This window comes from Marmota flaviventris, chromosome 10, assembly GCF_047511675.1.
Source record: "Marmota flaviventris isolate mMarFla1 chromosome 10, mMarFla1.hap1, whole genome shotgun sequence".
Classification (NCBI taxonomy): Eukaryota; Metazoa; Chordata; class Mammalia; order Rodentia; family Sciuridae; genus Marmota; species Marmota flaviventris.
The window spans coordinates 68,359,463-68,385,041 of record NC_092507.1 but is presented as its reverse complement, the minus strand read 5'-3'; the positions used below and the strand labels follow the sequence as shown (position 1 = coordinate 68,385,041).

At 34.3% G+C, this 25,579-nt stretch overlaps 1 protein-coding gene across 12 annotated transcripts in view; it reads right to left on the bottom strand.

Moving 5' to 3' along the window:
* The window catches only part of Adgrl2 (adhesion G protein-coupled receptor L2), a 192,818-nt gene that overhangs the window by 90,571 nt on the left and 76,668 nt on the right, over positions 1–25,579 (bottom strand). For all 12 annotated transcript variants that reach the window (XM_071617974.1, XM_071617972.1, XM_071617973.1 and 9 more), the window contains one exon: positions 3,520–3,733. In XM_071617974.1, coding sequence (XP_071474075.1) covers positions 3,520–3,733 — 214 coding nt within the window. The remainder of the gene's footprint in view (positions 1–3,519; positions 3,734–25,579) is intronic.

The window sequence follows — 25,579 nt, the reverse complement described above, 5'->3', positions numbered from 1 at the left end:
GCATTAGAGCAGATTATGCTAAGTGAAGCTAGCCAATCCCTAAAAAACAAATGCCAAATGTCTTCTTTGATATAAGGAGAGTAACTAAGAACAGAGTAGGGACGAAGAGCAGGAGAAGAAGATTAACATTTAACAGGGATGAGAGGTGGGAGGGAAAGGGAGAGAGAAGGGAAACTGCATGGTAATGGAAGGAGACCCTTAGGGTTATACAGTGGAGGAGGTAGAGAGAGAGGAGGGGAGGGGAGGGGAGAGGTGGGGAGGGGGGAGGGTGGAGGGTGGGAAAGGCAGCGCAGCACAACAGACACTAGTATGGCAATTTGTAAATCAATGGATGTGTAACTGATGTGATTCTGCAATCTGTGTATGGGGTGAAGGTGGGAGTTCATAACCCACTTGAATCAAAGTGTGGAATATGATATGTCAAGAAATTTGTAATGTTTTGAACAACCCACAATAAAAAATTAAAAAAAAAATAAAAAGCAATCTTTATATTATGAGAATAAAAAAAAAAAGAGGTTGTGAGGGGAATGGGAAAATAAATAAGGAGAGAAATGAATTACAGTAGATGGGGTAGAGAGAGAAGATGGGAGGGGAGGGGAGGGGGGATATCAGAGGATAGGAAAGGTAGCAGAATACAACAGTTACTAATAGGGCATTATGTAAAAATGTGGATGTGTAACCGATGTGATTCTGCAATCTGTATTTGGGGTAAAATTGGGAGTTCATAACCAATTTGAATCTAATATATGAAATATGATATGTCAAGAGCTTTGTAATGTTTTGAACAACCAATAAAAAAAAAGACTCCTTTCCTACCTTATTGAATGGTGATCTTTTTAAAGTTAGCTAAAGACTGATTTATAACCAATACACAAACTACAGTGCCTTACATATTCAATGATATCACATTTTATATTGCCCTGAAATTTAATTTTCCTGCTTGTGGAAGGTAAGGGTGGGGGTGGGAATGTGATTCTGAACTTCAAGGAAAAGACAATTTGCCTATGCCTTGTCTTAAAAATAATCTAAAGCAATGTACAAGGTAATAAAAGAGTAAGGAATTGTTTGAATTATAAAGAGTAGAATCTTATTAGAATGTTTACCCCTATCGATATGCTCTTTTAAAATAGAAGAAATCCCAGTTACTATTCAGAAGAAATCCCAGTTACTATTCAGAAATAAGTTCCCCATATTAACATATGTGTTAGATTGATGGCACTCTACACTCCTCTAAATTTAGATGCAATCATGAGTGAATGAAGCTCAATCTTCTAGGAAAGACAACCAAAAGTTGTCTGAACTGTTGAGAGGATTTTATCCATAGAGTGTATACTCAACTATGTACTCCTGTAACCTGAAAGTATTGTTTTATTATGTTTGATCTAGCTATGGATCAAGAGCATGAGAAGTCCAAAAACTGGAAGAAAATATTTGGAAAAGATACAATTCTTTTTTTTTTTAATATTATCCAAAATATACAAGGTAAATCTTGAAACCTAACAATAAGAAAAGAAACAAGCTATTAGAGAAATGAGCTTAGACTAAATAAACACTTCACTAGGGAAGACATACAGAGGGCAATATGCATGAGAAGACGTACAACACCTTCCATCATTAGGGAATTATAAATTAAACCAAGGAGATAGATGGTACCACTGCATACAAATTACATTGGCTAAATCCAAACATGGTCAGTACCAAGTGCTGGTAAGAGTGTGAAGTCAGAAGCATTCCCATTCCTTGATGGTGGAGATCCAAAATGATACAACCACTTTGGAAGACAGCTTGACAGTTTCTAATCAAAGTACATGTACTCCTGCTATAAAACCCAGCAATCACAGTCTTTGTAATTACCCAAAAGTCCTGAAAACATGTCCACAATAAAAACCTGCATACAGATATTTACAATAGCTTTATTCACAAATGCCAAAACTTGAAAGACATCAAAATGCCCTTCGGTATTTAAACAGAAAAACAAACTGTGGTAATGTCTGGTCAATGGAATATTACTCCCTGCTAAGAACAAATGAACTATGAAGGAAGAAAAGACATGGCAAAAACTTAAATGCATATTATTAAGTGAAAAGAAGCCAATCTAAAAAAGCTATATATGATTCTAACTATATGACAGTATAGAACTGTAGGGATAGTAAAAAGACAAGGAATTATCAGGAGTCATTGGGGAAAAAAGGGGTGGGGGGAAGAGAAAAAGCACAGAGAATTTGTAGGGCAGTGAAACTATTCTGTTTGATACAATGGTGGACACCTATTGTTAAACAATTTATAAAACCCATGGAGTGCAAAACACCAAGAATGACTCTTAGCGGGATTAAACTATGATCACAGACATAGTGGTGCACACCAGTAATCCCAGCAACTCGGGAGGTAGAGGGAGGAGGATCACAAGCTCAAGGACAGCTTCAGCAACTTAATGAGAAACCTATCTCAAAATTTAAAATAATTAAAAAGCCTGGGGATGTATCTCAGAGATAAGTGCCATGGGTTCAATTCCCAGTACACCCTCACCCCTGCCGCCAAAAAAAAAAAAAAAAAAAAAAAGCATAAATAAAACAAAAGATAACTATGAATTTGCGGGGTAAGGATGTGTATGTAAGTTCACAGACTTTAACAAACATACAGCTTTGGTAAAAGATACTGATAACGTACTGTGCTTATGTGAGGATAGGAGTTATATGAGAACTCTCTGTACTTTCTGTTCAATTTTACTAGAATTTAAAATTGCTTTTAAAAACTAAAGATTGGGCTAGGGTTGAAGCTCAGTGGTAGAGCACTTGCCTAGCATGAGTGAAGCACTGGGTTCGATCCTCAGCACCACATTAAAAAACTAAATAAAGGTATTGTGTCCATCTACAGCTAAAAATATTTTTTAAAAACCAAAAAACTAAAGCTTACTATTTATTTATTTATTTATTTGTGAGCGGGGATACTGGGGACTGAACTCAGGGGCACGTGACCACTGAGCCACATCCCCAGCCCTATTTTATATTTTAATTTACAGACAAGGTCTCACTGAGTTGCTAAGTGCCTCACTTTTGCTGAGGCTGGTTTTGAACTTGCTATCCTCCTGCCTGAGCCTCCCGACCCACTGGGATTAGAGGCATGTGCCACTGCACCAGGATAAAGCTTACTTTTTTAAAAAGCTAAGGAGCACCTATTGACAAAGACCTAAACATTTAAACCTTCTTAATTATTACCTAAAATACTTCAAATTTTTGAAGCTCTAAAAAAGATTATATTTGAATTATTATTCTTCCTCTTTTATAATATATAAAAGATATGTAGTATATAATCCTTCTTTCAGACTATATTAAAATAATATACAAGTCTGAATATTGCAGAAAACAAAGTAAAAATCAATAGTAGTGTGATAAAAATCCAACTCAGTTTCATACATAAACTGAGATATGGGCTGTGTCTATTCACTTTGGAATTACATTAATTCTACAAACTTGGATAAACATACTAGACAAACACAACCATAAATACTTTAATATTTACCTTTGAGTCATGATTTTGAAGGCATCTGGGAGGTAGCAGTCTGTATTCTCCATCTGAAATGGGTCCGCATCACAAATCTTGTCATCTGTCCTACCGTAGTTAGCGCTCTCGATCATGATGACATCACTGCCCGGACAGCGCAGATCTATGGAATAACCTTCACAGGACAATTCTCGCCTGACTAACCCAAATGGTAAAGCTGCTCTGCTGAAACCTTAAAATAAGAAAAGAAAATCAGACTTTAATTAATTTGTGAAACTATTTTAACAATACACTTTCCAGTAATATGATTCACATCTACAGTCAAAAGATGTCAAAAATTCATTTAACTCTAAGTCTGAAATTTATTATCAGTTTGCTTTAATATATCTTTACTTGGACTCACCCTTATAAGATACTTTAAAATGACTCAAACAAAATATTTTTTGCGTAACCTAGTGTAAACACAAGCTAAAGAGCTCCTTTTCAGTAAATGCAAAGAAAATGACAAATTTGATCAACTGTATATACAGTGACAAGTTTTACAAATATCATATATAACCATTAATCAAGGAAAAATTTGTTTGTGCAATGGATTACAAGTTCTGTTATACTTTCTTGTTTAATGTATACATATAAATTTGCTATCAGCATCATTATCCCCAAAATACCTTTGTCTTAGCAGTTCTTCCCCAAAATAAGTAAGACACTTAAGACAGTGGAACACAGCTGTTAACCTTTTCAACTTATAGACACTGACATGGTTGAAAGGATTCAACAGACAAAGGAAACATTATTGCTCCAATCAAATCAATTAAAAGACCCAAAATGGCAAAAATTTCTCTAAGCTTCAGGGTTGTAATCTGCAAAATGAAGATGAAACATCTGTGATATTATTTTTCCTACCTGTATGGCTCTAAAATGACGAGAAGTGTGCATTAAAATACTTAAAATGCTATATGAATTTATTTATTGTACATCCAGTCAAGTGTAGACAACCACTGTTCGTGTGTGCCGAAAAAAAAGTTCTTGAATAGAATAATAGGTTACAATTTGATGTCTGAATTACAATTTTCAAATAGGGTTCCCATAAAGCTACAGAACATAGGACAAAAGGTAAAAAAAGAAAGCCAAGGATAGCAAATATGTCTCTGGGGGGACAAACATCTGTGCTATGCCAGCCTGGTAGGTACTTATGGATCAGCCTCCACATCAAAACCCTCGTGCATGAAATTTTTATGTCAGTTCTCTAGGTTGTCACCATTTATAGTATTCCTATTATAAAAGACAATGCTTTATTTTTATCTTTATACTTTCAGTTACTCTGCATGATATAACTTATCCCATGTGTCCTATTGGGTGGTCCTGACACTCAAAATCAAAAGTAACATCCAGCTTGAAGAGCTGGGTTGTGTTCAGGTCAACCCAATGTCAAAAACTGTTCTCTGAATCCTTATTGTACAATGCTTCTTACTAATTCAATGGAAGAGAAAGTCACCTAGACAAAAATGCACCTTCTTTCCAAGATACAAATAATGTTGTTAATGGGTTATTGGATCATATATTGGTGTGATCTGGACTGGCAACTCTCAAACCTGGCTGAACGCTCAGTTCTACTGAGAAAACTAAAGGTGTAACTGGATTGAACAGTGGGTGGGGTGGGGAATGTGATATCTGAAACCTGGAAACCATCAGGAGATCATAGCAAACTATTAAAATTACTCAAACAAAATATTTGAGTAAAAAAAAAAAAAAAAAAAACCTGGGCAGGCTTCTACTGAGATCTGTGGTATTATGAGCACATTGAACATATATGTGAGGCACACTGTCAATGAAGAGGAAACACAGAAAAGAGAGAACAGAACCAGACAAATGTCAGGACAATAGCAGTAGGCAAGCCCAACTTTGAAAGATGGTATGTGTGTGTGTGTGTGTGGGGGGGGGGGGGACAGACATACACAGACAACAGCAATTTCTTCCTTTCCTGTCAAATAACTAAGCTTAAATCAGTACTATTATATAAATACTTTCAATTAAAACAAATTTAGAAGCTGATATTTATTTGTGGAAAAAGCTATGTGGAACCTCAAACGAGTGACATTAAATAATATTTTGAGCACAATCTACTTTAAAGGCAGAGGTGATTTGCAATTTTAATTCCATAATAAAACAGAATAAATCATATTATTAGAAAATGTGAGGAATATTAGAACATGCTATTAAAAGACTGGCTTGGAGCCATAATTCAAAATTCTTACTGTTTTGTCAGAAACACAGAATTGATTATGAAGCTCTTTGATTTTTAAACTGAGCCCTTTAATTTTTATTGTTGTTAGTTTGCAGGATCATAAACATGGCTGTAAGTGAAGCTTTTCATGACTGAGCTTCAAGTTGTATTCCAGACCTACTGAATTTGAATCTCCAGGTTCAGATAAAGGTGGGATGCACTGGGGGGTGGGGTGTTAATCTACAACGCACTGATAAAACAACTAAGATGTACCAAGATTTTCTCTAAGGCCTTTTAAAAGTAATATTTTATTTCTCTACTGAGATTTCATATTTGTTAAGTTATTGTCATGATGTTTCCTCTTAATTCTCTAATACAGTTTTACTGTAATCTTTGCACATATTCATAATAGATGCTTTGAAAAGTTTTCCTGCTGAATCTATCATCTGGGCCTACATGAGAAGCGGTTTCTATGGAATGCTTTTTCTCCTGACTATGGATCAACTTTCCTGTTTCTTTGTGTATCTTGTGAACTTTCTGTTGTTTTTGAAAACTATACATTTCAAATAATATTCTGTTATTAATCCACCAACTGTGGATTCATATTACTTTCCCCAGAGAAATTGTAGCTGTTGTGTTTTCTTTTTAGTGTCCTGACTTGATCTATAAAATCCGTCTCCACCACTGTGTACAGCTACCGACATCTCTGCTTGTTGCTTCGTTTTTACCTTTTAGCCGAGGTTCCTAGAAGTTACCCTCTGTCTTCATATAGCTTAGTGATCAGCCAATGATCAGACATAAACTCTGCACAAAAACTATGAGCCCATAGTAATGTTCCACTCTGCTGAGTTGGGAAGAGTATTCAAAGTTCAGATAGTTTTCAAATCAGTCTGCTATTTGCTTTCTGCCAGCCCTATCACACCTCTCTGTACAGGTGTGCACCTTCCTAGTTAGTCAAGAATGATTAAAGATCTAGTGGCTCCTCATTTCCTGGTGGTGCCTGCATAGTGCTTTGTAACTTGGACCACAGCAAATGGTAGAAGAGCTACAATGTGGGGAGAGGCAGGGGCAGATGTTTATTTCCTACAGCGTCTACTGTTTTCATTGACAATGCTCTTGGGTCTTGGTTTCCACCTTGAACTTCGAATCAAGTCAACTGTCTCTGGCAGCAAAGTCACTGTGTTGGAAGGCCAGCCTTCTCCTGATGAAGCTACTACAATGACAGCTAACCATGAGAGATGAGGGGCAGGAGCAGCCTCACACTTTCAACTTCCACTGCTCGTAGGGGAAGTTCTAACAGATTTTCAAAAGTGTATACTCCCCACTAGTTGTTTGGCTTTAGTTAATTTTCAGAGGTCAAAATGATTGCTTTTGACAATTTTGTCCAATTTTACATTTGTTTTGGGGGGAAGAAGATTCTCTGTACCATCATTGACACAAGTTCCTTTAAGAACTTTACAAATATTTCCTAACTAAAAGTCCTCAAACCAACCATACAGATAGGTACTACTGTGATCACCATTTTACAGAGAAGGAAACTGAGGTACAGAATGACTATATTTTCCATGATTACATATCCAGTAAGAATAAAATTAAGATCTGAAACTCAGCCAATTGTAGATGACAGAGTTATGGTATAATGGGTGCCTTCAGTATTGGGTGAAGAAGAGGAGCAGAAAAGTAAAGAGTACATCACATGGCCAAGTATTTAAATAAATGGCTCAGTCAACATAATCAACATCAAGAAATCCCTAAATGAAAGACTTTTAACCACACCATTACTATGATATTTATTTTAAACTCTATTTTTAATCTATTTTTATTTCAACAAAGAAAAAAAACCAAAACATCCCAACAAGCAAAGAGTAATACAATCCATCTTGCATTCTTGACAATTGTAGAAAGAACTGGTGGGAAGCCCAGTGAGCAAAAATAAATAAATATTGCAGCTTTATGCTGTGCAAATGTGAATACCACCAAATAGCAGTGCTTAGAGTAAAATGAACTGTTTTGCTCCATTTCTCCTCTGGGAACAAATGATTCTGAAGAGACAGCCTCCCCTCCTCAAGCTACAGAATGTCAAGCAGTAACTCTCTGTGCTTTAGGACGGTGGCTGGGAAAAAATACCTCCCAGCAACAGGTGCTGGGACACAGGACTGAAATCATCCACATTCAGGGGAGAAGTCCTAATGAACAGATGCACTACTACTAAGTGGGAATCCTATGACCAGAATTGGAATTCCGTCACTGGATTTCCAATCATGTATAAACATTTTTACAAAATCACAGGATGCTCTGACACCAAATAGTATGCATACTTTGTTGTAATGGCCTTCAAGCACTTGATTAGAAACATTTTGCTTTTCTCCCATTATCTCTGCTCAGTCTATCCTTTACACATTTTTATAAAATCATGCATTCCTATAACAAGTGTTATTAAGCTATAATATAAAAATTTCAACTTTTCTGGTACTGTTTTCCTTAATTACTTTGAACTAAACCCTGTCATGGATGCTACTGCTCATGGTGTCTGAGGGCCCCTGGAAGCACAATGCTTTTTGATTATCAGGGACCTCTATGGGACTCAGGCTGTGACTCCAAGCTGTATTGAAACATTAACTCAAGCCACAGTCTATTATGAGAGAAGGCATATGAAGTCTCTGAATTATTCTTATTTATATATGTTAATGAGATTTCTTCCTAAAATGGAAATGAGTGTTAAAAGTAAATCTCAAAGATAAATTAATTCACTAATATTTCAACTGTTCCATTTATCTCTGCATATTCATGGAGTCATTGGAACACAGTTTTAAAATTCAAGGATGTATAATAAAACTTTTTATATCAAAAACTGTGTGTTAAAACCCTGTTTTATTTAAATTTATAGAAGGTCACTCTGTTTTTCCATTTATTTGATTAGTTCCATTTCAGAAATAGCTATCAATCAAATCCTAAAATAACTCTTTTGTGTTCATTAACACATTATTCTCTTGCAGATCTGAAGTATGTGACAAGACTAAACTGTGACAGGCAGAGGGTTTAAAAAAAAAAAACATGCCACCTATAACCTTGTTTTCATGCTAAAAGAAAACAAAAGAATACAATTGTTACTTTGTAACATAAGCACACTGGCCAAAAAACCACCAATTTGTACCCAAATCTGGTTAGTGTGAAACACCAACCAAATCCTCCCAGAAATATGGAACTTTTGTAACAGAAAATGCTCAATTTAAAATCATGTTAACTACAAAATAATTAGCTGAATATAAATAATAATATGCCTTAGCTTCTTGTGTCATTTTTATTAAGAAGTTCTATTCATCTTAGATAAATTTCAAAAAAAGTGAATTGGATGTTTTAAATTATAAAGCATTTTTTAATTCTAGAAAAAAAATGTTTGCAGTTTATTTAAATATTTACAATATTTTGTTAAGCAAAATCAGTTTGTCAAAAGTGCTGTTTTCCAATAGAAATACATTAAAAATATCTAAGAACTGTGTAATAAAAAAATTAAGACAAAAAAATGGACAAAAATCAAATTACATAAACCTCAAGAAAAAAAGCTTTAACTTTCATATTTCCTAAGAGTCCCAAATTCTAGATACTTGGGATGCTCTAAAGTAAAAAAAAAAAAAAAAAATGTACTTGTACCATATCTTCAGCTGTTAAGTTCAAATATTGCCACTCTGACAAGCCTCTCAATATTTTAAGGAGAAAGTATGCACTATGAGTCCTTCAAAACATTTGGGATTAAACTCCTTATGAGAAAGAAACTGATCGTGCCCATTTAAAAACTTCTAAATTATCTACCACTAAGTAATAATTAACAAGTACCATTTTAAAACAGTAATTTCAGTTATAAAATACTATCTATTTAATACTGAACTTTAAAAGGAAAATTCCTGACAAGCTTATCTATTAAAAATAACATAAGTCACAAAAGAGACACTCTTGATAGTTTCAGCACATAGCTGCAATTTTTCCAAAGTTCACATGTATAATACTTTAATTCCAATATTCTTTTTTTTTTAATTGACTGAATTTCATATCAATCCTCAATATCACACAACTACCCAATGCCAATGTTTAAACTACTCACTCCACACAGGATATTCTGCTCATCTTCTCTTAGGCAACAATTAGCCTTTATGATCCAGTTCAAGGCATCCTTGACCATAGAGAAAGAAAATCTGACCTCAGGTATAGGCCACCAATTTCTTCCAATAATTGCCTAGGACCTACTATGTGCCTCTGTTCTTTTAGACACCAGGGATATAAAGTAAACAGAAATGAAAATGATCCTTGTGTGAGGGTAATAAAGATGCACTATCTACCTAGTTCAACACTAGAATGCCAAAATTTCATAAAAAGACATTTTGTAGTATTCTTCACAGAGGACACAAAATAAAGATATGTTAAATAAATGGGTGTATTAGTGAAATGAGTGTGCATAATTGTGAGCTCTTCTAACAGAGTAGAAAACATGCTCTGAATTTGTATTTCTTCCCATTCTGGACTTTGAGATTGCAATGGAACGGGAATAAATTCTATTTATTTTTATACCCTTGATTTTCAACAAAGTACCTGGAACTCAGCAGGCATTCAATTTTCACTGTATTTTGCCATATGCTTCATACTTTAATTCCTATATTCAAAAAAGATGTTAAATACACACTAGAATATAAAATTATTTTTGAAGAAAAAAAAGCCTCTACAGTTTTATCTTTATTTATATTAAAAATTTCTGATATTACATTTAAGTATGCATATTATCAGAAAATATTTTATAATAAAAACAAATGTAAAGAGATAAAAATATAAACATGACAAAGATATCTTCACAAGAGCTCACTATTCAATGAGATTCCAATTTAAAGATGTGCCCTTGACTGACTAACTTCTAGAATTCAAAATATCCCAGAGTTGTGATCATTAATCACTTAAAAGGAAAAAAGGAGACTAGTAACTTTACACTGTCTCCCCTCCATTTCCCCCGCCCCCCAGGGAAATAGGAACTATTGTTTACAATTCTACTTTTTTATACTTATTTAAAAACCAGTTTAACCTTAAGAAGTTAGCATCAGAAATGTAATTTCTTAGGTTGTTCACATTGTATTACCAAATTAAAGTTCTGAAGTAATTCTGTATAATTTATTCACTGTCAACAGAGAATAATTACAGAATAACAAAACACCAATTTCATCATCTCAGGTAAGACAATTTCTTTCCACCTCTATATTGATTATTTAATATAATCTTCTATTTAATGATTTCTTTTATTATCCTTTTCTTATCAGAAATTCCATTAACTTTTCCACCCAGCCTCAGAGTACTAATGACTGACCCAAGCCGTGCTTAGCTAAATAGAATTCTTTTCCTTTCCTGTCACTGTATTAAAGTCTGATGAATAAAACTAATCAGAGCAGAGACTTCATTTGAAGGATTTCCCAGGCAGGTCTCCCAGATCAAAAAGTGTTAAAATTTGGGTTCTGTATCTTTTTGTTATTACCATGCTATATTTAAACATAAACAACAATATTTTTAAGTCACAAAACTACTACCCAAAATTTCATTTGTAAAAAGGTATATTTAAACTAAATTGCGAATGTATGTAAGGTTTACATGTTAATGTGTTTTTATTAGGCAACAACAAACTCTAAATATGTGAAGGAGTTCCCTGCGAACTCCTTCTTCATCAAAGGTATCTGTAAGGGGTCCAATTAATATTAACACCAGAAGTTAAGAGTTAACAACATTGAAACTGCACTAAAACCACCCCCTCATTTCTCTCCTTCCCACACAGGAATCCAAATGCAATCACTTCAACCACAGCTGACTCAAACACATGTCCTACAGGAGAAAACCTTACATTCCCAGATGCATGCCTGTGAAGTATTCGTTTCACAATTCATACGGAAAAAAATAACACAACCTGAAATCAGTCTCAACACAAAGTATTACCCATGCTAACAATTTGATCATTTAAAAAGTGCCAGATATTTAATTTCTTCTTCACTGATGAAAGGAGCAATTTCATGAACTGCTTCCTACATACTTTCCAAAAAGGCACTGTTTTCCTCTAAAACCTCAAAGAACTTTGTAAGTGAGGATTGTTTTTGAAAGTGAAATCACTAACATATAAGACTCTCTAATAATAGAGTTATTTTTATCTCACAACCAGATGCAAAGATAAATTTCTAAAAGATACATGGAGCTTATGGGAACAACTAACCAAACAAGGAATAAGACAAAAATAATAATAGCGGGTTGGGGATATAACTTAGTTGGTAGAGTGCTTGCCTCGCATGCACAAGGTCCTGGGTTCAATCCCCAGCACAACACACATACATGCACAAAAAAATAAATAATAATAATAATAGTAGTAGTAGTGGTAGTAGTAGTAGTAGTAATAGTAGTAGTATAAACAATACTCCCGTAAACACTGCAATTAGTGTGGCTATTATTTTTGTCAATAAATGCTCCTGGACCAATAAGAAACTGCAAAATGACTTAATAAGAGAAATCAAACGCAGTGGTGAGCCCACTTTGTGAACCTCATCTCAAGGTGCAATGGATATGAACAAAATAATGAAGACCATCACCAAGTAGAAAACAGCATTTATTAATTGCTCATTCATTTATTCCTGAAGTATTTGTGTCCTTAGCACATTCTGATTCCTCCTTTAAACTATTCTGGAATAAGGCAAACAAGCCATTAATACTACCTCAACACCACCATTCCCACAAACTACAGAAAGCCCACCCAGTGTTCAAGTCCTTCCTGAAGAAAGCAGATGACTTACAGAAGTACTTTACCAACTGCAATCTATGAGTTAGGACAGAAACTAAGCCCAAAATAGTATCTAGGTTATAAAATCATTTTTTAAATGACAATGTAGTAACTTTGAATTCAGGTTAGTTTGGGTGTTATCATGTTTGTGCTTTGCTATTCAGATGTGTTCAATTTTTAATGATATGTTTTAAAGAACATACTCAAAAGTTTTCAAATCTGTGTCACCATAACATTCAGGGAAGGAGTCGGGGGGAGATATATTTAATCTGACATTGCAAAGTTATAAAATGTTACCTTAAAAGAGAAATAATACTACTTTTCTGCAGAGTTAAAATTATATCCTTTCTTGTATTTAACTGTCAAGCTGAACATCAAGAGAACTAAGAAACAGCATGGTAGCAGATCCAATGGTATAGGCCCTGCCCCGACACACTAAGGCCCATTGTAGTCTTTCATACCTGCTCCCTACAGGTACCAACAGTGCAGAGGCAACAGAGCAGTTCCAACTTCTAGACCCAGAGATTCTAACAAATTACAAGGAGTTCCAGGAAAAAAAGGTTCATAGGGACCCGTTTGAGCTAGTGTTGCTGTGCCCTGGTGTACGACTCTAATGCCCCTTCCCTAGTACTTTACATGTTTATTTCCCTTTACAACTTCAGATAATTTTAATTTCATCCCTTTGATCCTGAATGTTACCGGATTTAAAAGCTTACTATTCAAGGAAGGAAGAACTACAGAAGAAAGTCTTGCTAAGGGTTCCAAGAATAATCAAATGCTTCTTATCAGAAAATGAGAGTAAGTTTAGAATTTGATTTATACTAACAGGCATGTTTTAGGAAATTACATTTCTCAAATCCATGTAGCATCATGACTAAGATGAGTAATCATGACTAATATCCATTGTGAGGATTTCCATGATTGATACGAAAGAGATAACAGTGAGCACATAAAAGAACCTGGGCAATGAGTGCTAGTTCTGCCATTTGCTGACTGGAAACATGTAAATACATTTCTTTACAAATGAACTTCATTTTTCTTATAAAATTGTGGTGTATTAATATATTTAATACAAAAATATAGTAATTACTCAAATGTTCTGCAAATAAAAGACAGATTTACTCTATTAGATTACCCACACACTTTATTCTCAATAACATTTTGACTGCTTGTTTTTCCATGATCCATGACAAAGAATGACTTTTTTAATAATATAATGTGTTAAAAAAAATCAAAGGAACAATATTTCGTGATGCATGCAAATTAGATAAAATTCACATTTCAGTGTTCTATAATAAAATTTTAATTTGTCAATAAATTTTTTAGATATTCATTTCTCTCGTTATATAAATATTTATGATACCCTTGGTTATGCCTTTTGGCATACAAAGCCTAAAGTATTTACCATCTGGTCATTTACAAAAATATTTGTCAACCACTATTTCAAATAATTCAGGCAAAATAAGTGAATATTACTACAGTTTCCTCTTCTCAGTGGATGTTTTGATATTGAGTAGAAACAGTTATAGAGTCTTGCGGTTTAAATTTATCACAGAGGTAATTAAATCAGGAAGAACAAGATCATTAGAGTAAGTTCTCTGCTTACCAAAGCACTGAAAGGTGATGTAATATGGGAAGTGGGGATATGATCAGGTGGATAATTGCATTTTAAAAATGTTCCATTTAAATATTCCTTCCTCCTAACATTAATTTAATGATCTTTACAGATGTTATTGAAGTGTTTAATTTTACGATGGATAACTATTTTATAACAAAACAAATCTGGACAAGGGGTATACCTGATTTGGCTTAGAATCCCTGAAAGAAGTGTGTGACTAGATAAATCGCTTCAATTGCCAGTATCCTGCTGTCTTTATTTGAAAACCAGGTAAAAACATTGATGGATATAACAATGTACATTAACCTAAAAGCACTGACCACACAGAAACTGAAATTCATTAGAAATTAAGATAAAGCAATTCTGAAATTTAAACATCAGAAAACACACACATATTTAATTAAGCACAACTTATGTCCCCCAAGATACTAAAGCTCTAGTAATAAAAGGCCTCCAAATAACTATCAGTAGAAACATAAAATATTCAATTTAGTTGATAAGCACAAAATATATTTAAAAATTAAATTTGGTAACATTGTCTCCTATCACATCACCAAAGATTTGTTTGTTCAGGTATTACAAAACAGGCAGCCTCAAATATTCCTGAGATTATGAATGGGTACAATCTTTTTTTAAAAGAACCATTACCAAATCTCATTTATAAGCATATATTCTAAAAGTTATCCAAAATTTAGACAAGAATTTGGGTAAAAGGTATTTATGAAAATTGACATAAAAAAACTTCCAAAATACAGAAGTGGTTTAAATATACACTGATAAAATGTAATGTGATGCACTCCAAAAAAAAAAAAAAAAACCACAATATCATAATACAAAATAATAGAAGGTACAAATAAAAATAAATATCACAAATAATGCAGTGATAAGATTTATTGATTTAGTAATGGGTTCCCAGATAAGTAGGCAAAAAAAATTATTAATCTACTCCTGCGGACACAGCCATAAGGGTAAAGGGACCTAGGAAACAATAACACATTTTGGCCTAAAGTGATCCATTCATTGAAACCCATGGAGCTCAGTAATCCAGGAGCTCAGGAAAACCGGCCACTAACCCTGAGGTACCAGAAAACAGAAGTTGAGTTAAGGATTTAAAGCAGACTAGGAAGATAAGGAAGATTCTGTACCCCTTTGTGAGAGCAATTCAAAAACATACTATCTCATTCTAAGAACTAAAGTGATACCAAAGTGTGTTTAATTTTTCTTGTTTGGAGCTAACAGAGACTATACACCAGAACTCTAGAGGGACATTGAGAAACTGTAGTGGCTTTTCCAAGACTGCCTATATCAGTGCTTCCTGCAGCAAAATTACCTTAATGTATCCTACATTGCCCAAGTGACCTATGCCCAAACATATTTATGCAATAAGAAAATGAGCATTTGTCTCCAACAAAATATTCCTATAGACTGAAAGGGTTTTTCCTAATCTCCACCTCTCCCAACTGTAAGTCCCTCCTTGCAGTTTGTTCCAAATGTCCTCAACTTAGTCTAGGTTTCTTCCCAGTACATCCCATAGCTGGCACTTTGCTGTTTTGTAAAATTTTACATGTTGAAAGGCAGATGAATGAACTATTTTTCTGGAAATAAGTTACTCATATAAAAGACAGAAGCAAATGCTACTTGTGCCAGGACACTATTATAGAAAATCCAATAATTTATTGATTACACGTAACTTACTTAAATGACAAAGTTAATCTGTTTACACTATATAGACTTGAGTCTTAATTTACTCACTATTTAAAATCTGGATATGCATGACTGCCTCTATAATGTTCTTCATATCATTTTTTCCCCCTAGTTGCAATTTCATCCTATATGCTCAGATTTTAGCTCACCCTCTCCTTTAGGGCTCAAGCGCTTCCTCCTCTATCATGAAACCATCAAAACACTTAATTAAGTGATAGGATGATAAGCTTTGCAGTTATACAAATTATGTGTATAGGACCTCCAAAATCAGAGTAATAAATGCCATGTTTTTCAAAGAGAAGTTATCTACTGTGAAAGGAGAGAAGCATTAAGGACAGAGTCTGAGGTGACCCACATGCACAACCCTGAGCACCACACTTAACTCAAAAGGCAAAGAGTAGAGTCAGTACATCTTTATTCCTCAGGATGCCCAAGATGGCAAAGAAAGAACCCTTCCTGCCCTTTAGCAAAATGCTGTCTCGCTCTCCCCAGTGATGTGGACTTCTGACTTCTACTGTCTGTTCTGCTTTGAAACAGTATTCTATAAGCTTCTCAGCTAAATTAACTTGTAGAAAAGTATCCACTTACATTCCACGGGCTAGCTAGTTTGCTGGCTTTCTTTCATGTGCTTTACAACCTATTTGCTTGCAGCACAAATACCTTGAAAGTCTTAGGTCTTCTGTGACAAGAAAGCTTATTTCTAAGAATTTTTATTCATATGCTATACTCAGATGTACACTCTCTGAAACAGACTGGGTTTGAACTAGACTCCTCTGTTTACTTGTTGAATGTACCTTCTTACGAGACCAAACTGTATTTCATTTTCCCTATCAGTAAAATGGAAATAATAATAGGTGGGTCCTACATTGCATTGGGTTTTGTGAAGATTAAATAAGTCACATGTGAAGTACTCAAAACAGTGCATGACAACTGTTAAATGCTTAATTTTGTGTGCACAGAGTGGTAACTCAAAACCTGGTTACTGCAGCTCCATTGGTATAATTGATAAAAGTTCAAGCTTCCAGCCTGGCATGGTGGCACATACCTGAAATTCTAGAGACTCAGGAGGTTGAGGCATGAAGATCACATGTTCAAAACTAGCCGCAGCAACTTAGTGAGACCTTGTCTCAAAATAAAAAGGGCTAGGGGTGTGACGCAGTGGTTAAGCGCCCCTAGATTCAATGCCAGGTATCAAAGAGAGAGAGAGGAGAGAGAGGAAAGAGAGAGAGAGAGAGAGAGAGAGAGAGAAGAGAGTTTTCTGGATTCCACCTATAGTAAGCCAAGGAAACAATCTAATTGGTAAATTATTTACTAGATATAATTGAATAACTCATATATCTAAATAATGTACAGATAATAAAATCATAAATAAAGGTAATTAGAATTATACTAATCTCCATTTTCCCCATCCCTCTTTCCTATACTTTCTTGAAAGGAACAAAGCACACTGATAGATAGGTCACGAAAACAGAACATCACTTGTAAGGACTTTAGAAGATTCTAGACTCAGTGCATGTTAACTCAATTAATTCTATAATGACAGGGGGTAGGGGGTAGACTATGCAATATCCCTGTTGTTGGTGAATTCTTATTCCTTCCATTTTAAGAACAGAAACATAAAAAAAAACCTCCCTGAAGAGTGTTCTGTGACTGCATACACATACTATCCCACCTCTTCTCCACAACTGTATCTAATTCTGGCAATGCTTTCATGGGGATTCCTTACATTTACCACGAGGCTTCAAAGTTACATATCTATGTGATTTCCCTTTTAATCAATACAAAACATCCCTCACCTGCATGATGGCTATTTATTCATAATTATAATCCCAAGCATCTAGTACAGTGCCTGGCTGTGGCATGCACTTACTATATATGTGCCATTAAATTTATAGCTCAGAAAATGGGTGCTAAGGAGATTTCACTATAGTCATATGCCACAAAAGGAATCTGAAAGATGGCTTAAATACTCTTCTCACTGTGCATCCTACCTTCCTAAGTCCTATCAGTAGATGCTAGTTTGACTTCCATGCTACTTCACTTAGCACAGTGAGCTTGTTTTATCATGGGTATCACTGCAATCCTCAGGAATCAATAAAAACTTTTTCTGGGCATTTAAATTATATACATTAAACACAATAAAAGAATACAATGGTTATTTGAAATAAATTTTCTACACGCTACAAAACTATTTTGTAAAATCATAGGTTTTTAGCCAGTTGAGGTACCACATGCTTGTAATCCCATCTTGAGGTTGAGGCAGGAAGATCACAAGTTCAAGGTCAGCCTGTGCAATTTATCAAGACTGACTCAAAATTAAATAAATGAATGAATGAATGAATGAATGAATAGGCTGAGGGTATAACTTAGTGATAGAAAACTCTGGATTCAGTCCCCAGAAACACCGCCCCCCACCCCCAAAAACAGAAAAAGAATTATAGGTTTTTATTTATATCTCCCTGTCCTAGTAACACTTTTGTGTATTATGCCAGGGGAGAATATATTTGGAAATCAGATAGGCAAAATTTCAAAGCTATCTAAAGCTAGTAACAAACATTTTAATGATGGAAAGATCATTATATGTAAAAATATTCCATTTCTTTGAGCATTCAGTTGTCAGGATTTTTATTAACCACACCAAACAATCAAAGACTGTAAAACCTTTGCAGAATTCAAAGTAAATAAACTAAAATGTTCTCTTAGTCTATTGTCTTGGTCACCTTCACTTTTACAGTGTCTAGCACAAAATCACTTTGTTGAATAAACTAATCAACTTACTGAAACTCTATTGCTCTTGAGGAAATGTGCTTGCCTACACATTACTTTGTAACAAATACCAGGATTTTGTTTGGGTATGCCCTCTGTGGAAAATGGAAAGAAAGAGATCTACTTCACTACCACTTTCCTATATTATTGAGTATATCTGCTGTATCTCAATATTCTTCCCACTCACTTTTCCAGACTCATCTGAATGCTATTGTGCAAAAATAGGAGGTATTATAGAGTCAGAAATTTTATGTCAATGGCTTCAGGATAGGAAATTATTTAATCATCTTTAATAAGAAACTGCACTATTTTCTAAGGTATAATTAGAAATTTCTTTGTGCTATCTTCCCAATGACCATCATACTATACTTATATACTTTCAGCTAAAGATCCAGAAGAAGATATGAATGACAACAGAGATAGTTTCTATCATGTTCACAGTCACAAACATCTAACATATTAACAAACAACAACCTGTAATATGTACACATGTAAATTAGATCAAATTTTAAGTCTAATTCCTTGAGAGAACTCCATTTATAATCTTTGAAACTCAATTTCCTATCCAGCCATACTTCTGTTGGATATTTTAGGTTTTTAGCTCACTTGTTCATTACTGAAACATTCATTGAGTACTCATCATGTTCTTGGTAGGGCTCAATCTACTGAAATGAATTTTGCAATTTCTACTTTTAAGCACCTCAGTCTTAAAAGTAAGAAATGCAAGTACATCATACACAGAGAGAAAGATAGACGAAACATAAGAGGAACAAAAGATAGAAAAGTATCTAGATGAAGGATGTCAGAAAAGGTGACGTTTTAAATTCCCCATTATCACAAATACATAATCTGTACAGGTAAGGTTCTGATCAAAACTTAAACAAGGAAAGATCACATTGAGATGATTTTCTAACCTGTTACCATTATTTAATTCTAAGAACTTTCATTAAATTTTTAAAAGAACTACAATATATGAAATGCCTATGTTGAAAGTATTCAGTCAAAATGTTTTTTTTTCTAACAAAATGCTGTTTCATCAACAAGGAAAATTCCAGTATGTTTGTTTCATTTCAATCATTCAATATTTCACATATACTTACTGAGTACTTTGCAAAAGTGTAGGAAGCTGTTCCAGTATCTCCAAAATATTTAAATGAGACAATGTGCTGTGAAATTCAATGTAACTCTACTATTTTAAACATGCGTTTATCTTACTTTTATCAAAAGAGGCAATTCTTACTCACTTAGCCACCACTATCATTATTTCACAGGTGACCCTTTTGAAATTCTCTTTTTTAACTCCCCCTGTCTCTATACCTTGAGTTTTTCTCTACTTTAGTTCAACAACCACCCGATGACCCATACCTTGCTAAAAGCAGATCTATGCCCTGCAGGCCTAAGGGGTTTGACTGTTCCCTCTGGTCTTCAAGATAAATGCCCAATGCCTAAAGATGGCATGCAAGGCCCCACACTCTCCAGTTTATTCCCTGTATTCTCTACCACAAATGAACAAAATCATACTCATCTTTCAAGAAGAAAATATAAAGCATTTTCTGAGCCTGACAATCAGAATGAATCATTTGAAAGCACTCACCTACTCCAAAGCTTTAAATTAAGAAATAGGAATATAAGAGCTGTGGTTCCCAATGTTCCTAAACTAGATAGTGTTATTATAAGACACCGGTCATACTGCCTTAGAAGCTGATCTGCACATTCTCAATACACATTTTGTACATCCTATTAATTGGTTCAGTAAGAAATCCAAAGATTTCATGATGTTCAAACCTCTCTTTTGGGCAAAGTAATAATTCTTCCCCAAATCATCTTTATTATCAGTCATAAATTTACTTACCATAATCCATATTAAACACACAACAAAATATATTCAGAATGTCTGTCTTTAGCTAATTACACTAGGGGGCACTTAATATTTCTAGACAGCAGGCCTAAGTGCATCTTTCTGAGAAAATGTGTCACATTCCTGGAATTTCAGAGCTCTGGTCCTTTAATCCATTACCAGTTTGCTACCAAGGGATTATCCTCTTGTTTTTCTTACATTAATTATATATGGAATCCTCAGGCAGAAATTCTGACAGAAAGAATGTAAACGAGCTAAGCAGACACTATTTTAATTAAAAAGAGTACATGCAAATACTTCATTTTGAATAGAAATTCAATAAAGGTTTAAAATTATTTTATTTGGAAGGCTTTTTGTTTAAATAAAAACCACATGCTAAAAATCTTATCACATTTGACTATAAATTAATGCTGAATAAGTAGTCCATACAAAGTTTCAACTGCAAAGGTAATAAGAAGCATCTGAGGAATATTTGGGAAGAGAAAATATAGAAAATACAAAATTATCTGGTGGCTAACTTGCTCTAAGAAGCTGAACTTTCGCTTTCTGGCAAAAAATTATCTGATTACAATCAAATTTAAAAGACTATAATTTGGGCAATATAAAAGGTATGTAATTATGTAGGTAGTTGCAAAGAAAGAACACACTGGTATTTTACAACTATAATGATACACTGAAATACAAATCAGCACAAACTATTTAAAGTTGCTTTCAACAACAACAACAACAAAAAGGTAAAATTCACTTGTTGCAACCACCCTGCTTTCATGATCACCAAAGGGTGTTTTTTATTAAATTATTAGTAATTATTGATTAACAACATCACTCAATATAAGATCCATATAATTTTCAGTTAACTGTTACCTAAGTGACCTGTCTAAATTTTCATGAAACTACAGGCTCGGCCTAAGTTGTCCTTGTTTTAGAATACCATCAGTTTGTGGTTGTTTCAGTATACGACTTTTTATTTTTTTTAAATATTTGTTAGTTGCCGATGGATTTTTCACTTTATTTGTTTATTTATATGTGGTGCTGAGGATCGAACCCAGGGGCCTCACACATGCCAGGCAAGTGCTCTATCACTGAGCCGCAACCCCAGTTCTTCAGTGCACAGCTTTACAATTGTAACAGGGCACACAATTTTGGGGAAAAAAAATAAATTTTATGGAGACCCCAGTCCTTAATTAAATCAGAGAATGAGGTTTTGAAGTAGTAAATAATAAATCACAATGAATCTTCAATCTGGTTGTCAAGGAAACTACTTTGCCTCTGCCATAATTGCTGTTATCCCCAACTTGCCCTTTTTGACATCAAGCCTTATCATACATTCTGGTCAGAGACTGAGAAAGGAGCTTTTCTATTCCTCTCAGGCAATCATGTAACTTGCATTGAGCTTGACTGAACAGGGCCATGCGACCGTACAAATGCTGAATTCAAGGCCTTTGCTTTTCTAACTGGAGGCAGTAATTAGCCAGAAAGCAGCAGTATATTCCTATCAAGCCATTGGGAAAAAAAAAAAAAATGGAAGCAAGAAACCCTGGCAGGTCTTTGCAGCTGTGTTTACAGGAAGTTTTTACTAATTTACTAATTTATTATCAGAAGACTTGTTTGTGAACCATTAATCACTAATGTCTTAAAAGTTAGTATCATATTTTTTAATTACTCTGCAAATACAAATGAAACATCAGGTTTGAAAGAACCATGTTTAAAATAAACACAAATATCTACATTAAAACATTACATTTAATATTTATAAATCAAGCATTATAAAAGTAAAACCAGTGCTGAATACATTTTACCAGCTCATTAGTTTTTCTTGTTTCCCCTCCATATTTCCTTTGGGGGTAGGGGGGCATTTTTAGAAAAATCACTATTGTAAACTAAAATTGTGAAATAAATTGACAATTTTAAGTCATTAATTCCATATACTGCTTCTACTGTTCTCTATTGCTTTTATTTCCTTGACTTGATTCTCCATTAAAGATATCTGCTTTTCAATATAATCCTATTCATTTTCAAAATTACTCGGTTAGTTCATTTGCTATCAATTTTTAAAACTCTTTTAGATCACTCAATTCTGATGTTCTCCTCATTACAACTTCTAAATAATATGAGCACTATAAACAATATATATTTTTAATTCTATGAATCTATACTAAAAACCCAAATTATCTTCATCAGAACAATGGCCTTCACGCAATGCATTCATTCTTTTTGTTTTATTTACTTAGGCTCAATGTGGAACCACATACAATCCAGGTTTCTCTAGAGCTGTTCACTTATCTAGCATATTTGTAAGTTTGTTTCCCCATCTATATAGATAATAACAGTATGTCATAAGAGTTTCTGAATGCTATATGAAAGAATGCATACATGGTGCTTAGCTGTGTTCATTCAAGAAAGCATTCAAGAGTCCTGTTTTTAACATAATTAGCAATTTTTTAAATTTTCAATTCCAAAATAAAATACTAGGAAAAAAACTGTTATGACTTAGGATTAGCAAGTCAGAAAATGTGATAAGACTTTAGTAAGAAAATGTAACAGTATCTTTTAGAAAACCATATTCTGTTAACATATAATTCCAGGGGAGAAAGTGTTAAGAGTCTTTAAAAAATCATTCACCTACACAGGGTTACTCTTATGGAATGGAAAATGAAAAAAAAGCAGTTTCAACTGGAAACAGAAAAATTTCTTATTAATCTAAAACAGTGGCAACCAAAGACTCTCCTTTTAATATGTATAGTGTGTCACTGTTAAGGCTACAGTTCTGATCTCAAAAATACCATGCACTTAGCTCTTAAAAAGCAGGTAAGGAAGAAAAGGGAATGCTAGTTAGTAAGTCATAAAAGAAGATAGAGTAATAATCATGGGAAGTCAGATGGATTGTTAAAAGTAGAAAAATAATAATATTGAGCTGCCTAACACCAAGAATAGGTGCAGCACGAGGTGAGCACTCTGGATAGCTTTCTGAGACCTACTGGGTGAAGGTGATCAGGATATAAGAAATCTTGTAGTATGAAAGTTATTGCTTAAATATGAACTTCCCGTTTTTTACTTTACTTAATAGGTTGATTCATTTATTTTCTTTTAGAATTAGTAACTACAAAGTATCTTGAAAATAGGAGTGATAGGAAGGAACTTAACACTGCTTCAAAAAATCTACAAAGAAAAGTATTATTATGCACACAGGTGAAGTGAGTGGAACATGATCACAACTGGTCTGTGTTAACTAGACATTTACACTGAATATTGACATCTGATTTTCTTGGTTTAAAGAGTAGCTTTTAAAAACAAAACTAAGGTATTTTTATAGTACTTCAAGTAGTATTCAAATAGTGTTAGAATGTTATACATGTTCTCTTATTCTTTAAAATTCTCACATATAAAATGTATCACACTGAAAATATACTGTATCACTTCTTAGACTAAAGCAATATACTCTGTAAAAGCCCTTCTCTCCCATTGAAACAAACCATACCTTAAATGGGGAAGTTAATTATGTGCTTTGGTTTCACAAACCAACTGCTGTTGCCAGCTGCATTCTAAATAAGAGTAAATAGAGACAGTTTGAGCTGTCAACAAAAGACATAATTAAGTAGGAAAAATGCTGTCAATAAAACATGGCTACATTTAAAACTTTGGAAAACAAATAGAGCCAACCAGATTTGGACTACATTGTATACTCGATACATTCTTAACCACTAACTAACTGGGCCAAAGAAGACCAATCTAGGAGAAATGTCTTCAAACATAACTTTTGGGGATGTAAGACTTTGTTCTAATGAAGATTGTAACAGGTTGTTTTGTGCCTTCCTCAGCTAGGATTCCACAAGAGAGAAAAGTCCCACATAAATTGAGGTGAGGGCCTATTTTTCCAAAGCTATTATTGGATTGGATTATATGGGTGCACCCAAGAGAACTGCATTCATTACCTACAATGAATATGTTAGGTCTCGATTATCCACTAGAATTAGATGAGTGGGTTGTATAGCATCTTATAAACAATGAACAAAGACGTAGTATCTTTCAGTTTGGAAAATGTCACAGATAATAAAAGGCATTCAGCCCTTCCCTCAAGGAAATCTTCTGGACCAAAATGTTAACATATATATATTTAAATGTTTCTAATTTCTCAAACTGCTTTCACATTGACTGCATCATTATCCACATAAACAGGGATTTTTTTTTTTTAACGTGGTTTGTAGAATATACGATTTTCTACTGTTTAAAGCACACGCCTGTAATCCCAGCAGCTCAGGAGGCTGAGGCAGGAGGATTGGGAGTGCAAAGCCAGCCTCAGCAAAAGCCAGGTGATAAGCAACTTAGTGAGACCCTATCTCTAAATAAAATACAAAATAGGGTTGAGGCTGTGGCTCAGTGGTTGAATGCCCTTGAATTCCTGGTACAACTCCTACCTCTCCTCCCAAAAAGGTTTATTTTAATCCATTAACCTTTACTCTGATGAACCACACAAAGTGTGAACTATATGAGATATTTTTATTAGTAGTAGTGCATTTGGCATAAACAAAAACATTCACTAGATCTGCATGAAAGCATTGTCTCCCATTTATAGCAGAAAATTCTAAATTACAATACTACAAGGATTGGTGAAAATAACCAAAAAGTGTTTTTTGGAGTTTTTTTTGTTTTTGTTTTTTGCACCAAGTTGCATTTTGAATGTGCAACTAATTTTTGCATTTCAAGTTAGAACAATATATTGTGAATCATCATTTCTGTCTTCATGTTTTTCCTCAGAAAACTAAAATCAGGAAACAAACTGTACGAATTTTACAAAACCTTAAGGCTTTTGTAATACATTTTGGAGTACTGAAAGGGTGGGGAGGTCAGATAAAAAGAAGGAAGAGGAGAGTTATTTCCAGCAATTTTTACCTTCAGTGAAAGAAAACGGCTAATGAGGAAAAGATGTGGGGTTAATGAATTGACACAGGGTCCACTGAGCAACATTTAGGTGCCTTACACACTGAGGCAGATTCAGGAAGGACTGAGGCAGACTGCGGTTTAAAGCCCACTGGGTGGGGACAGGGGGCAAAGAAACCCCAGTCCACACAAGGAGCATATGTAAGTAAATATTCAATTATATGGTAGCAACTGTAAGTG